Here is a 17165-nt window from a genome sequence, read left to right on the forward strand (position 1 = left end):
CACATTAGATTTGATGATGTTTAGAAATTCACGATTTTTTTTGTTTGTTTGTATATTTATGTATAGTAAATAAAACCTTTATTCATTTACGGTTATGTAAAATAAAAGAATGTCATTCACTCATTTGAGATTATTTAATTAGAAAAAAACACACATTTGTATGTTCTATTTAGCAGCCATTGCAATAAGCATACTTTTGACCAATATATAGAATAATTAATCGTGTATTTGCAAAGAAAGTGGTACATTCAGATTGATAAACAAAAACAACGCACAATCAGCCATATAAAAATAGACATGCAAATGTCATATTAATTATCATGATGTCATAATAATAAGAATAGTTAATTCAACGGCTCTGCTCCATCTTTTGGGAAGCTCCCTCTACCTCTTTTCTTTTGGATACCATTCTAATACACTATTGTCAATGTTTGTTCGTGTCATGTGCCTTTCTGTTTTATTATTTATTTTTTAGAATGCCATTTACTTTTGTCTATAAAATATAATACATATGTATTTTTTTAGTGAATATTAACCATATGTACTTGTAATGTTATATGTATGTGTCCCACACATTACTGTCACTATTACAACTTTATAAGCGTTTGTTTCGGGAAGTGAACACGAGCTAACCAATAAGCCGTGGCGGAATAAAAAGCGAATTTTAATTATATTTAATATAATCAAAAATAAATAAAATAATACATTCTGAAAAACCGGCTTAGAAATCGACAGTTGTTAGTTGCATTTGTTTATTTTGTTACGAGAGCGCTAGGACTATGGATCATGAAGTTTCAAAAACTAAATTTAACAATTTGTATTATGCTTTTTTATTTGTATTTTTTTTTGGAAATAAAAGGCTTTATTATTATACTTTTACGCATGATTTCTTATATGTATCGATTAAAGGATTTGCACTGTCAAATGAAAGCTTATCTAGCGAGCCGCAAAAGCTTCATTAGAGTTTAATCGCAGTGTGTGCACTGCTACGTGAGTCTACATTATTGCTACGACTGGCAAACATTAGGAGCATGTAGTCATACACATGCTCCACACGTAAGTAATATCGTAGTAAGTTTTTTGATTTAAAGCAGAAATACAATACATTTAATTACTCGAACACCACCGTAATTTGTATTAGGAATATTCTGAGCAGGTTGGCCTATTAATTGAATCGTCCTCCTTGCACCCTTGTGTCCTGTGTTTGGATTATAAATGGAATTTTCTTTCTATGTGCACATTTAAAATACGCTTGTACGGTATAGGATATGGTGCGGAACACACCTTAGATCTAAAAATCGAAGGTGTGTGTCAGGCACAGGCGGCCACTTACCAACTTGGCGATTAGGGAAAATCTTTAAAAAGCGACTTGGTGTATTTTGGAAAAAAAATATTATTTAATTAGTGATTATTTGCGTGAGACACTGCAGTTGATATAAATTTAATAACACATGATATGTACGATACAAATAATATAAGAACTGACCAATTCATATGACTAATAATGTAAAATTTCTTGAGACAAATTTGCGCGTTATTGTGTGTGGCAGAATATGCGAACTTACGATTGTACCACTTAACACATTTTTGTACCATATTCTTGCAATAACTTATTATTAATAAAAAAATTATCACGAAACAGATACCTACATAAATCAGTAACGTCATAATTTTGTTTTTGACATTCATAAATGTACATTGTGTTGCCTATATGAATGAATAATGTTGACTTTTGACTTTTTGACTTTTGAAGAATATTAAAATAAAATAAATATAATATCTCGTGCCAAATATGCTTGTGATTCCTGCTATAACACTAGGCAGCTACGATCTTTCTAAAGATATTTTATTTAAACAATATTGGAAAAATACAGCTTTGTAATTAAGAATATCCACGAACAGCTGTGCAGACACGTTGAAAGTACTGTAACATCTGTTAAAGAAATGTGAAGCTAGTTTCAAACGCGACATCATTAGCGTCGTAATATTTGTCGTTACTAAACTCTAGATGCGATATGTGCTTATATTGTCGATATTATTCCCGATGGCAAGGTGCCGGCTTAAGCGTGCGACTCTCAGCCTAAAGGTCATGCGTTTTAGTCACGGCTGTGCAGCATAGGACGCTTATACGGTAAAGGAAAACATCATGAGTAAACCGGCCTTAAGCCGAAAAGTCCACGGCGTGTGTCAGGCACGGAAGGCCTGTCAGCTACTTGCCTAAAGAAACAAATGGTCAGGAAATAGAAACAGAAATCTGAGATCAATTAATTTTGTAGCGTCACTGGTTTTTTAATATTTGTAAAAAGAATAATTATAATATATAAGTTTGAAGAGCTTCGATGAAAAGTTTTTCAGCTCAGAGCTTATCACTAAGTACTTGAGGTTAACAAAATAATAAATTAGTAACATGACAAAACCAGGTTACAATGGATTCATTTTCCTATCAAAATCACTAAACTAGTTTTGGAAATTCATAAAAAAATAACATTTTATTTGTAATACGTAAAAAAAGGAAAAAAGAAGCATACTTATTTTCCTGACAGTGAAGCTGTTTGGCGATATCCTTCACATAATAAAAATACAATAGAGAAGAGAAGGCAGCGCACTTGCGAGCCTTCTGGCAATGTGAGTGTCCTTAGGCGGCGGTATCAATTCCATCAGGTGAGCCTCCAGCCCGTTTGCCTCCTATTACATAAAAAAAGTCCCACAAACCAAACGAGGCATGGAAAACACATTTTTATAATTATCATGTTTTTAGTCAAGTAAATGATCAGCCTGCTTTACCTCACACAAACCGTTGACTTGAAAGTTTAATCACAATTTTTCCGCCAGCGGATGAGTTAAAGTTATTTGACAATAGTTTGAAGAAATTATTAGTGCAACAACAGGGTTTAAACGCATCATTTTATGATTAAAATTTCTCTTATAATCTCATTGAACATTATCTGTCAAAGCCCCAAAAAAATACGATTAAACGCAACGCAAAAATGCTAATAATATTCCTAATTGGGAGATGCTTAATGCTATATTTTATCTACAGAGCCATAAGACGGTAAAAAAATTCACAAAACAAAATTTGATGACTACATTATTTGAAACTAATTTACCTCAATAAAGAAAACGGCCCAAGAGTCTCTTGGGCCGTGTGGTTCAAGTGCACAGGCGCTAATTAAAGATTAAGATAGTACCAGTGACCCCAGAGCTGGTGCTTGCCTCGCTCAACGAATTAGTATCGCAATACAGCGAGGAACCGTCAGCATTAAAGATACAGTGCCATAGGGACCAAACTTTTGACCAAAAAAGTGTGTTTTAATTTCTTATTCATTAATTTTTAATTATTATTATAACTATGTAGGTTAAGAATATTGTAAATACTGTATGTTGGAAATTTATACCAGATATTTACCGGGCTAATTCTAAAGCTACTTCCACAACCCATTTCACGGTTCACACAAAAGAGATCTTAACAATTAAAAACAAAACCAATCAACCCCTTCTAAAGCTTTGAAACTATATACTGGGTCTGATATTCCCCCGGGCTTTCAATCGAGCTTTTCCGAGCGTTGAACCAACATACAATCAAAGAGGTTTCAGCTCTTTGTGTCTTTGATCCTTGTAAGCGGGATATTTTATAACACATCTATTGTATAATGTTTACATAGAGTTAATTTGACTACGATTTAATTTAGCTTCGGTTTTGTTGTTTTAAGGGAACCCGGGCAAAATTTAATTAAATGTGGTGTTACCGAAGAATGCTGAGGAAAAGCTGGGTCTATAGAGTCACGAACAAAGAAGTTCTTTGGCGCGCCAAACGACCCCGAGAACTCACTTTGACCATTAAAAAGAAGATAAGTCAATTGAGACATGTTCTTCGACACGAACAGTACCGAATTCTTCAAGTCATCATGATGGGCAATGTTGAGAGGAATATTTTCCCGCAGGCCAAAGGAAGAAGTCGTGGCTCAGCAATATCAGAGAATGGACGTGAGTGGCCAGCGTAGAAAAGCTAATACGTAAGCTTGGCGAAGAATAAGTAGAAGTATGACGAGCTGACCGCCAACCTCGAGCAGTGGAGAGGCACTACAAGAAGAAGAAGGGTAAAATTATCTTAACGTGCGAATCTCATCATTGAGGTTCCCCGGCAGTGCACTAATGTACTATCTAAGTGCACATTTAACATTCGCTGATGTTGCCGCTGATGACTATATAACAATAAGATTAACAAATAATCTTAATACAGATACAGAAATCTGAGGCCCAGACTTAAAAAGGTTGTAGCGCCACTGATGTATTTTTATTTATTTAATTATTTCATTTGTAATTTTACCTCTACATACTCTCTTCTTTAGTGGACTCTTTTTAAATGAAACTAATAAAAATTAGAATGAACAATAAGCTTGATTGATAGAATTTCTAAAACAATACAACCTTCGTTACAATAGTATGAATATTAATTTGAAAATCATTGTACTACCATTGTTGAATTTTCAAGTATCTATTCTCTGTGGCTTTTTAAAAGCCTTAACGAAATATACAATAAATATTTTTTACGTAACACAAGTTACATAAACCGTTAAACATATAGAAACGGAAAGTATTCTTATTGTGCAACAGTAGTTTAACTATAAAGTTTATATAAAAATTATTATGTTAGTTATGTATACAAAAGATTTTCTTGTCTTTTCCATAATTTTTAAAAACTTAAACTTATTTTTTAAAAATTGCGACTTTCAAATGCCAACTATAATGACGGTGTTTTCCTTCACCGTTCGAGCGAATGTTAAATAACATAAAGCACATAGAAAGCACATAGAAAGAAAGCATCGAACCTACGACCTCAGGGATGAGAGTCGCACGCTGAAGCCACAAGGCCAACACTGCTTTTATATTTAAATAGGTCTTTGAAATATTTTATTGAAAATTCTACAAAAATTGTCGTGGTTTTATGTATTAATTTTTTGAATTTTAAATAATTTTCGGTTAAGAATTTCGAACAATTTCAGAATAATTCGAAATATATAATATATATCGTGTCAAGAAATCATCTTGAGAGAAATGTAATGTTTCTATTGAGACAGTTTTTATTCATTTCTTCCGACAGTAAAATAAAAAGGACATTAGTACAGGTGCACTGAATGTGTTTTTCTTACAAATTCCGGGAATTAATCATACTTTATGGAGAAAAGGAATACAGTTTTATAGTTGAATGTAAAAAACTATCTCTTTAAGATTATAGCGAAGAAAATTTATGTAAGCTGCCCAGATAGCTGAGAGATGTCCTTCTGCAATAGGAGACGGTTATTTTTTTTTTAAATATAACACAGGGCAAACGGGCAGGAGGCTCACCTGATGTTAAGTGGACTTATGGGCACTCAATGCTAGAGGGCTCACGAGTGCGTTGCCGGCGTTCAATTTTTATTTTTACTTAAAAATCTTCTTGTTCTAGAAAAAATCCGATGATGATTTTTAATGCATTTTAATAGATTTTGACAATTCTCTATCAAATCTGTAACGATACTATTCAACATAATAATGTTCAGAACTTTTATGGTTTATAAAAGCACAAGAATAACCGAGGGGTATACTTAAATTCAAGTGCCTATATTTGGTAAAAATATAATAAATCAGTGGTGCAACAACCTTTTTTTTTAGGTATGATGTATTGATATGTCAATCTAATAGGCAAGTAGGTCATCCACATACACTACTGTTAAGGCATCTCACTAAGGCCCCTTAGGCCTTGGCACTGGAGAAGAGCCGGATTGTTTTCTTTCCACGTAACAACTTTACCAGATACATCGTAATGGTCTAAGATCCCGCTATACAACGACCTTCACCGAGATGCTTATTTAATGAAAATTATTTTATATATAATTTAATATGTCAATAAATATAATCCATATGGGTTGCCTAGCAAATTTCAGTCCAGAGTATTTTTAATTAATTTAAAAAAAAAATATTTTTTTAAACATTTCACCGGTAGGATTATTAGATAAATTCTATACCAATCGCAAGTATGAAGCCCATAGAATATGCAAAAGTTAGGTTGTTTTTAATCAATTAATTATTTATGTGTATATTTTTTATGTGACACTAAAGTATATATACATCTTTAGTATAAAAGAAGGTTATAGTGATACATATATAATACTACCCTGATTAAAAATATTGATTGAAAAAAGTTCAAAAAATTTACTACATGCAAATTATAAAAAAAAATTTTTTTTTTAAATATTAATTAAACATACTCTGGACTGAAATTTTCTAGGCAACCCATATGGATTATATTTATTAACATATTTAATTAAATATAAAATAAGTTTCATTAAATAAGCATCTCGGTGAAGGTCGTTGTATAGCGGGATCTTATACTATAAGGGCATTCTCTACGCACTCTTAGTTCGTTGTAGCCCAGAGAACCTATAATTAATAAAATTGGATACACAAGTATATTCTACAATACAGGTGCCCGATGAAATTCATTTATTTATTTCGTTACATTTATACAAAAACAAATAACATCATACATAAAATTACAAGGGATGCAACGGGCGGCTTTATCGCTAACAAGCGATCTATTCCTGGCAACCCAGGCAAAACTAAAAAAGAAATATGATGGGTAAAGTCCAAGAAGTGCATAACCAAATCTTATAAAAACATTAAACAATTGTAACCAAAAATAATACAAAAAGATTAATAAAACAAACTAAAAACTAAAAAGATAATATCACGGATTCATGAATGGCGGTGTGGCTAAAGAAAAGGAAATACAACAATTGCAAAAGTCACGATTGAGTAGGAAAGGATATGGGTATTGATATTCATGTTGAATTAAATGAAACAAATTAAGAATAATTTATATTTTTTATTATTTACACCTCTAATCACATTCGTCTTACACAAATTACTCTAAACAGTATATCAAAAGTTAGGTTACAAGTACTAATTGAGATATTGTTAAGAGCAATCAATTACCTAATACACTAATAATCACAATCCTTGTCTGAGCAGAGTTGACATAAAGTCAAAATGTCAACCCCCATACACAGTATTAAAATACGAAATATTTTCTGATTGATTGTACAATTATTGAGAAATTTTCCGTTACGCTATATATAAAAAGGAAGGAAAAAATATTTTTTATTTTTTACTGAAATCTATAATATTTTATATGTTTTCAAATCACATTAATATCTCGTATTTACGTAACACTGTGATTACTCAGCGAAAAGAAATAAGGGTAACTATCAATAAATTGTGGAAAATAAATTTCATTATATATAAATTCTTTAGACAGTCTAGGACCCGACAAACATTGAACTGTAGTTAAAATGCTCACTGATGTGACATATATCTCTTTATACGTATATCTTGAGTAAAATCGCATATATTAACTGTGACAAAAACATAGGTTCTTATTTGACATTCGAAAATTAAAATTGTATTAACATATATAATTATTAGGGAATGAGCCCAGTTGTCGTAAATAAACTACAGGACTTTTGACGAGACAACGTCTAATAAATCGATCAAAAAAGAGTAAATCATTGTCCTGTTACGCTCTGTTCCGTTACGCTCATTGTACGCTTGCGCCGCATCTATCTCTCTTCTACTCGATTGGCCTATGCGTTTTATTAATAAAAGTATACAATCATTTTATCAATGATTTGTTATGTTTGTCACGTTAAACTATCGTCCGATAACCGACTTTACAGAAAACCATTTTTTTCTTAGCATAGATTCGGGTCTTAATCTAGGCCTACAACTACGGAATGTCTGTATTTACATATAGGCCGAACTTATCCTACTACATATTGTTCGAAGGCACATGTTTTAAGAAATACTAATTTTAAAAACTATTATCTACAATTTAAACGTTCATCAGAACGCGTTTGAGATGAACTAACTGTGCAAACATATTAATGCAAACTCGAAACGATCAATGACATTTGTTGATGTTTGTGCGAATTTCAAATCAGAGAAACGCTTGCAAATTTGGGTAATTATCAGTTATGTGTTGAAATCACTAAATTCAAATAACCGTTTTGAGGTTAGGTAGAACCAACTTAGTCGCCTATTTGAAATATTAGGCTTTTGGAAGTTTTTAGCTACCACTAATACCCATTACACTGCTAATATTGCTTTCATATTGCATATATACAGCTTTAAGTATATCTTTTTTGGTTATAATCACATTTAACTATGGAAAATATATTGCATCTAAGCTCCGCCCAGACCACTAGTGGATTTTTAACATTGACACTACATCGAACTACTTCAAAATGCAGTACATTGTAGCTATAACAACATTCTGAAGTACGAAAACAGCACTAAAAGTCCAAATGCGGGTACTTCACCACGCGCGACGTCACGGTATATAAGCGGGTACTTTGCCCGTCGCCGCTCAGTTCTCCGGTGCCACGCGCGACGAAAGCCGCGGCGATCGGAGCGGAGAGCGGCGAACCTCGGGCTATTTCAGTCTTTTGAAGCCGGCCCCGTCTTGCCCCAGCTTCAATTCCTCATACAAAGTAGGATCTACTTCTCGTGCTGCTGGTGTTGCCGTGCTAGGGTTCTGTAATGTTTCTTGTCTCCATGCTGTGCTATTTGACACACTATTGGCGACTCCATTCCCTCCGTTCGCATTACCGTTAGGCACCGTACCCTGCGACAAAAGTTTCACGTGAAACGACTTAAAGTTATTTCACACTTTAAAATTGAATTTTACTGAATTGCAAGTTTTCAATGGCTTAGAAAATCTCGAGTTTATGCGATGAAAGAGTTTATTTGTGTGAATAACTCACATTTACGATAGTGTCCGGATTTGGTTCTCTCAAGTAGCTTGGGTTTTCAAAGGCGACTCCACCTTGAGCTTTAAGCCTTAGATTCTGTGAAATGAAGAATAGACGATTAATAACGTGAAATTAATTGCTAATACGATATTAGCAAGTGTTTAATTTTTAATATTATTATACGTTTAAATCTAAAAAGGGAAGAATTAAGACATTATATACGATATTGCGCACTATATATCGTATTCAACCTTTTGTAGTTCAAATTTATCTGAAGTATAGATACATGAACATTCGTAAATGGCATTGGGTTTTATAGATTAATAACAGAGGCTTACAACTATTTACACTTAAATAAAGTTATGCCTTTGGAACGTGTTTTATTTTGAAGTAATGGTAAATACATTTTAGGTGTGAAACGTCCCTAGTTCTGTTTTATTAATTTATGTACAAGAACTTATACAAACTCAGAACTAACTTAGTGCCACGGCAGAGTTCGGTAAGCTTCAGGGAACTAGTTTTAAAAGGTTTTTTGTGAAAACTAAAATAAAAAATACCCGTGGCGCTACAACCTTTTTTTGGGTGTTTCAAATTTTTGTATCTTTTTCATGATCAATCAATCTAATAGACAGGTAGGTGATCAGCCTCCTGTGCCTGACACACGCCGTCGACTTTTTGGGTCTAAGACATGTCGGTTTTCTCACGATGTATTCCTTCACCGTTCGAGCGAATGTTAAATGCGCTCATAGAAAGAGAGTCTATTGGTGCACAGCCGGGGCTGTGCGAACCCCGACCTCGAACCAACGACCTCAAGGATGAGAGCCGCACACTTTTTGAAAAAACTATTTAAATAAAAACATGCAATCTTAATTTGAGTAATACTCGTTTACTAAAATCTACTTCTATAAATAATTTAAATTCGGCCATAATCTAAAGAAACACGAATTTCACCCAGTAATTCTTATTATGAGACTCACCTTTCTATGTTTGTAATAGAATCCACCAGCCAACAGGATAGCTGCGACCAAAATACAAGCAACTGCCACTCCTACCGCGGAGGCTGTGCTGGAACCAGTGACTGGAGCCGCTGCCGCACCGGTCTCTTGTCCCGCCGTCGTGAACATTATAGATTGACTAAGCGATGAAGTTCCTGGAGACAAGGATGATAAATGTCAACCTTAATAAAACTCTATCTATACTAATATTATAAAGAGGAAAGATTTGCATGTAAGTATGTTTGTTACGAATTGGCTAAAAAGTACTAGACCGATTTTTTAAATTCTTTCACCATTCGAATGCTACATTATCACTGATTAATATAGGCTATTTTCATTGCAAGAAAAAATAAAAAAAAAAAAAAAAAAATTTAAAATTTATTTATTTATTTATTTTCTCACAAAAACTTAAACTTAGGACATAAGGAAGTGACAGTTATATTATACTTCTGTTTATGAAAAAAGCAAGTCTGTGTGAGACTGATGCCTGCTAAAGGTAATAGTACCTGTGTTACAGGTCATCAGGCCTCCACCACTTCGGATCGACAGAAGATACAATACAATACAATACAATACATTACATTACAATACATTACATTACAATATATAGAGGAAACCACATAGGGTATGTGTGTAGGTGTAAATTAAGTGTATGTGTGTGGGTGTGAGTCTGTGTATGTTTTATATTTTATTGCTTAAGTGTTAGTCTATTAAAGCTAAAACTATTATACTAAAAATTTATTCCCTATTATTAACAAAGATTAGAATCAACTTTAAACTCAACTATTTAATTATTGTCAGCATTTTTTCTGTTTCCTCATAGTTGAGGTCCAGTAGCCACAGTGCAACCGTCTTCTTGCACTCGTGTTTAGTTAGGGGATATGTGGAAACGCATGAGTTGACCTTATTATACAAGTAATCCCCCAAAAAACAGAAGAATTTCTGGGCAAAACTTGTGCGAAAGGGCTTCGAAGTGATCACTATGCCTTTTCTACGCTTGTTATCTTTAAGGTGTTGGTCATAATTGATAAGTGAGTGCTTGCGTAAAATTGTGGCAAGAATGAACAATTGACGCACAGAGAGTACCTTCCAATGTCTGTATACCTCTGTGGTGGGACAAATGAAGGGAAGGGAGGCACTAACCTTGAGTATTGCCCTCTGAGCTCTCTCCACTTTCAGAAGGTGGGTTTTTGCTGAGCCACCCCAAGTGGAGATGCAATAGCTCAGAATGGATTGACCTAGCGACAGGTAGACAGTTTTTATAATTGTGTTATTAGCAATGTGCCTCAAAATTTTGAATACATATATCAGTTTTCTAATTCTACCTGCCAGTAGGTCAATATGAGCCTGGAAATTTAGATAGGTATCTAGTATGACTCCCAAGTACTTCACTGTGCCTGCGGAGTTGAGCTTTGGACACCCGCAGTGCTCCCCGGTCAGACATGAACCAGCATGTGACACAAGTACCAGACCAGAAGGAATGTCGCGCCTGGACATTGCGAAGGTCATGAATTTGGTCTTTTCGGTATTAAGGGCCAGAGAACTGCGATGTAGCCAATCCGATACCAAATTCAGACCCCGCTGAGCATGTCGAAAGGCCTGAAACCAATCTTGACCATGGAACACTAAGGCTGCGTCATCAGCAAAGGCAACAATTTTTCCATTTCTTAGGTTCATCCCACATAATTCATTAATGTAAATGAGGAACAATGTGGGCCCAAGAACGCTGCCCTGCGGCACACCAAAGGTGACTGGTAACTCGGTGCTAGTCCACTCTCCCACCCTGACAACTTGCGTGCGTTCAGACATGTAACTCGTAAAGAGTTGGTGAGGCATACCCCTGATGCCCAACCTCTCCATTCTGTGCAAGAGGATTTCTACCGAAACAGTGTCAAACGCCTTGCACAAGTCAATGAACACACCAATCACTTTTTCCCTCCTGTCCATATTCCTAACAATAAAATCTGTCACGCTATGAACTGCGTCATCTGTAGACCTACCGAAACGAAAACCATATTGGGAGTCTGAAATAATATTGTGTTTGTCGAGGAAATCAACCAATCGCCTGTTCAATAATCGTTCCAAGATTTTGGACAGGATGGGAAGTAAAGAGATAGGCCTATAGTTGTCTACAAGGCTTCTGTCACCTCCCTTGTAGATAGGCGTTATTAGAGCTTTCTTGTAGATTTCCGGAAACACACCTGTTTCCATGGAGAGGTTGCATATGTAAGTGATGGGTGGTACCAAAACTTTGGCATGTTGTTTAAGAAGCCGGCCAGATATCATGTCGTTACCAACAGCACATTTATCGCGCAGATTCATCACCAAGCTCTCTACTTCTGATTTGTCAGTGGGCAAGAGGACAAGAGAATTACTTAATGGGGGTGGTGTAGTGGTCGCATAGGAGCGATTACAATTATAATTACCAAGCCCAGCAGCAATGTTTTTCCCCACATTTGCAAGGAATGAATTTACACTGTTTACTTTTTCTTGTGGATTACAATTTTTCATAAGTTCTGTAGATGATGATCTAGGTTTTTTGTATTGAGTAATATTATTGATGGTCTCCCAGAGTTTCCTACTATTTTTATTATGTTTGTTAATTTCATCCCTTTCATATGCACGCCTAGCCTTTTTTAATAACGAATTACAAAATTTTCTGTATCTTTTATATGTCACTGCTAAAATTTCGTCAGCTGGGTTCTTTTTAGTTTTTTTGTGAAGGTTATCCCTGTTACGCATACATCTGAGGAGCCCAGGTGTAACCCAGGGTTTAATAATTCTTTTACGTCTGGGTACAACTATCTCTTTGGTGTTATCGGTAATAGCTTTTGTCAATAAGTCACTAAATAACCTAGCTACCTCATTCACATTTTTCAGACAATACAAATGCGAAAAATCCAGTCCCTGAATCGCTAAATCTAAGCCAGCAAGGTTGATACTGTTTTTATATTGAAGGGGAGTTAGAGGATAGTCCTTTTCGATCTTTAAGAGGAGTGCAACACTGTTATGATCGGTTATGGAAGATTGAATTATAAGGCAGTGTGCTTCATTATCTGATTTAACCATAATATGGTCCAAACATGTTCGGTTGTGGGTAGGAACGTTATACCCGGGGTGGATGTTATACTCTGCAAGTAGATTCAGATAGTCCCATGAGCGCTGGTCACTTGTCCCTTGTGCAATGTCAATATTTATGTCACCTATAATAATTATGTTTTTATAAGATTTTAATTTGTTTAAAAGTAGGGTTAATGAATTAATAAAAATTAATGGCTCTCTATATCCCGGTGGACGATAGATAGAAATGATGACAGTAGAGGGATCAAATTTAATTACTAAACAGTTAGCGTCATAAAATTCTTGGGGTTCCTCGATGAGTGGACTAGAACCTTTCCTATAATAGACTATGACTCCTTCATTTTGTGTTAAGTTATTTATAGTGGCAGCGTAGTTGTATCCTTGTATATTTGGTATAGATTTAGTAGACGGAAGCCAGCATTCGGTCAAAACGAGTAAATCCCAGGACATATTAATTCGCATTACTAGAGTGATAAAACTATTAATATTACAGGGTAAACTTCTTATATTTTGCGACAGGATTGATAAGGATTTGCTAGTACTTTTGATCACATTTTGACATTCCTCAGGATCACAGATTGAAAATTGAATATTTTTGTATGAATCTAGGTCGTTATATAAAAGGTTACTATCGTTGATTTGTCTATACACTGTGATTTAATTGGGTCGGACTGTGCACACAAATAGGACGAGAATGTAAGTTAAGTTTATTGGTACTTAGGATATAGTATTTTGCGATAGTTCTAGCTTGCATAATAGGTATACTAGACTGAATATAGTTGAGTGAGTAGTGTATGAGTAACAATATATGTGTAGTAGTTTTTAAAAATATAGGTTTATCGTATCTGAGGAGTGGTTCAGTATAGGATATTTGTTTGTAGAACGTGTTAAACTTTGTGTAGAATTTAAAAAAAGTGAGGAATTTAAATATAAACAAGAACATTAAAAAACATAAAACTACAATTAACACCAGTCATGCTTTGCGATAAGGATCCCAACTAAAATTATTATAATGTTACCCAAAGCTACCAAAAGCTTGCCATCGCTCGGTACATTGATACTTAAAATACTTAAATACGAGATTTAATATTACCCTTAAACATAACTGTTTGCCTAAAACATAACAATCATGAAGAGAAAAAAAAATATATCGACTCAAATTTGAAAAACTAAAACAAAGTTGATTCCAAAGTGTGAAGAGATCAACTATGGATATCCAGTTGAGAGTAGTTTTGGCCAAAACGTGTTCTACTGAAAGGAGGGACAAATGGCCTGTATCTAGACGGTAAACGAAATTTTAATTTTGTTAAAAGTTTGGGGCAATCAACCTTATTCTTAAATATCTTAAGTACTCTTGCCTGGTTCCAGATGTTGGCAACTCTTTTTTCGAGTTGCCACTGGAGAAAAGTAAGAGCCACATTAATTATTGCAGGTGCAGGATTTTCTATAACTACACAATTCACACTCACCAACATCGTTTGCAGCTTTGACTACACACTCATACTTGACGTCATCATTAAGGCCAGTGAGTACCACACTTGTCTCACTAGTGTCCAACTTCTCAGGTACTTTGGCACCATACGCTCGCCAGAATACCCGGTACAAGTAGACTGTTTGCGGGTTCTTGATCGGTGCGTCCCAACTGTATTTAAAGGGTATTTGTAAGTTTGTGTGAATGAGATTTTTGCTCAGTAGAATATTGTCATAAGCTGGAACTGATCAGTGTTTGTACTGTATTTAATATTAAACACGTAAATACTTGTGTAATTTTATATATTAAGTACAGTTAACTTGAATCTTGGAATTATACTTTGAATTACTTAAAACCCTAGTAATTTTAGGATATTTACATACACACACACATGCACCCAACACTCACTCATGCACTCATGCGTCTTGAAAACAAATATATTAAAAAAACCATGTAATTAAATTAATTATTTATCTACATATGTACATATTTTTTATGGAATTTACTTTTAAGTTTGTTGCTAGAAACCCTGACACAGGTATTTTTTTACATAAAAGGATTCCAAAATCTTACATAAGATTACAATAAATTGTTGTCAAATGAATAAACATATTTTTATTATTTTATTTTTTTAAGATTATTTATTTTAGATTATTTTCCGCATCACAAAGTAGTCATTTTTAAAGAGCATTTACTTTTGCTCACCTGATATTAACACGCCTATACGCAGAAGACGTGTGTATAAGGCCTTTATGTATTGATGCATTTACCTTAATAGAACAGAGTGTGGTGTCGGTGCAACATGAGCTTTCAAATTCCTTGGTGGACCTGGTAGTCTGGCTCCAGAGTCCCGGAAGCAGGCCAATGCGCGACGAGCGTGTTGCAATGCGCAGGAGCGTGAAACTGGCCCTCCTCGACATAGCTCCAAGCAATTTCTTGGAACGCCCCATGAGGCGCAGCAGCTACGGTGATCTAATGACATATATAATAAATATAAATATTCAACAAAGAGCGGTTCAAATCGACGACGACCAGTTACGTTCCGAGCTTGATCGGCTTGATCCCTTGGCGTTGCGTAGAGATGTGGGGTCTCTTTCTTCATTTTCTACTAAACTTACGAGTACCATGGAGAGTCTTCAGAAGAGTGCGATTAATATATATTAAATTTGCAGCTGCCTACGGTAGTATTTCCGAACCAATTCGCCATAGGGTTCTTCATGAAAAGAGCCTAACAATTCCTAAAAACCCTGCAACGCAATCGCAAGCCTTCTGGCCATGAAAGTGTCCATGGGCGACGGAACCATTTAACATCAGATGAGCCTCCGGCCCGTTTATCCCCTGTTATATATATAAATAAACAACATTTAGCGAACTTCTATAAAGATTTCTTTATGATAAAACTAGAATTATTTAACCACTGCAGAGAATCACAAAGCGAACGTAACTTGTGCGAATACATAGACGAAAACCTGCTTAATACGATTTTATATATTTCTCTATATTATGTAAGGCCTTAAAAATAAAATATTGTTTTAATGCTAAAGCGTTTTTAATAAGAAATTTACTAAAAATATAAATATTTACAACATGTTTAGTCAAAGTACTTTAATATTGAGAGTCGGGGAATTAAAAGTAATAATACTAAATCAAAACCGTCAATATTGCAGGGATTCAGAACAGTATACTTCAATCCAAAGAACGAAAGAGGAAAATAAATTTTCCTAAATTTCCGTTGAATGTAAATTCAAAAATTGTATATCATTCCAATCTATAATAATAAATTGTTCAAGAAAAATCGCTACTCCACAATTCTACAACACAATTTAAAGTATTCATAAAAGTAAGGAAAATGCTAGAATTTCTGTGAAATATCAATAAGTTCACGAATGCGACACTTGTTCAAATACAAATTCAGTTTGCGTCTTTCCGAATTGTCCACGCTATCGGGAAATAGTCACGTTTCAAAAGTCAACCGCTGATCAGTGATTCAGTAAGAATTTCATTTTGGAATTCAAGTTTTTCGACAATAGATATGTGCGAAACCATTACAATTTACTTAACTTTATTTCTGCTCTCAAACATCGCACATGTTACAAGAAAGACAATCAGGTAATTATGAATATATGATTTAGAAAGGATATACATGTGTGAAATCATGAGAACTTAGGTAAGTTAAGCCAATAAATAATATTTATTTTACTCTATATCTTATAAAACATTTACATATGTATTCTTTTTATGTACTTTCAGTTTGCAGCGGGAAAACTGGCAATGCCCGAGAAAATAATTACTTTCTTCTTACGTCAATATAAGATTCAAGGAGACGTTTTAGTATGATTTATACAAGTGATTTCTATCTGTGGACCTTTGGTATAGCGATTTGACATGAAGCTAAGTTAACATACTTGTCTCTGGATATCTGACCTTTGTGGTGGGATTCTGTGAGATAAAAGTTCTTACCAGAGCCATCGGCAGCGCATTTCATCAACTTGTCAAAATCATTGATGCACTCGGGACGGTCCATGATGTTGTCCATGTCAAGGTGGAAGCTGCAGGCATCTATGCATGACGACGACACGTTCATCTACAAAAAGGCATTTAAATCTATATATATAAAAATGAAACCCGTTTTCCGTTGTCACGACATAACATGAAAACGGCTTGACCGATTTGTCTGATTTTTTTTTATAACATTCCTTGAAGTACGAGGATGGTTCTTACGGAGATAAAAATTAAAAAAAATTGAATGAAAAAGTCTAAAAACAACACTTTTCTATGTTCCCATACAAAATATTCGTAATAATACTTAAAAGTCAATTTGAACTTTAA

General features: G+C 34.5%; 1 protein-coding gene across 2 annotated transcripts in view; it reads right to left on the reverse strand.

The window, feature by feature from the left end:
- Nucleotides 1-6850: 6850 nt before the first annotated feature.
- The window catches only part of LOC125060640 (Ig-like and fibronectin type-III domain-containing protein 2), a 115653-nt gene continuing 105338 nt past the window's right edge, over nt 6851-17165 (reverse strand). For both annotated transcript variants that reach the window (XM_047665616.1, XM_047665617.1), the window contains 6 exons: nt 16797-16920; nt 15107-15308; nt 14335-14507; nt 9767-9939; nt 8802-8885; nt 6851-8662 (listed from right to left, as the gene is read on the reverse strand). In XM_047665616.1, coding sequence (XP_047521572.1) covers nt 8471-8662; nt 8802-8885; nt 9767-9939; nt 14335-14507; nt 15107-15308; nt 16797-16920 — 948 coding nt within the window. In that variant the 3' untranslated portion in view covers nt 6851-8470. The remainder of the gene's footprint in view (nt 8663-8801; nt 8886-9766; nt 9940-14334; nt 14508-15106; nt 15309-16796; nt 16921-17165) is intronic.

This window comes from Pieris napi, chromosome 22 (genome assembly GCF_905475465.1).
Source record: "Pieris napi chromosome 22, ilPieNapi1.2, whole genome shotgun sequence".
NCBI classification, from domain to species: Eukaryota; Metazoa; Arthropoda; class Insecta; order Lepidoptera; family Pieridae; genus Pieris; species Pieris napi.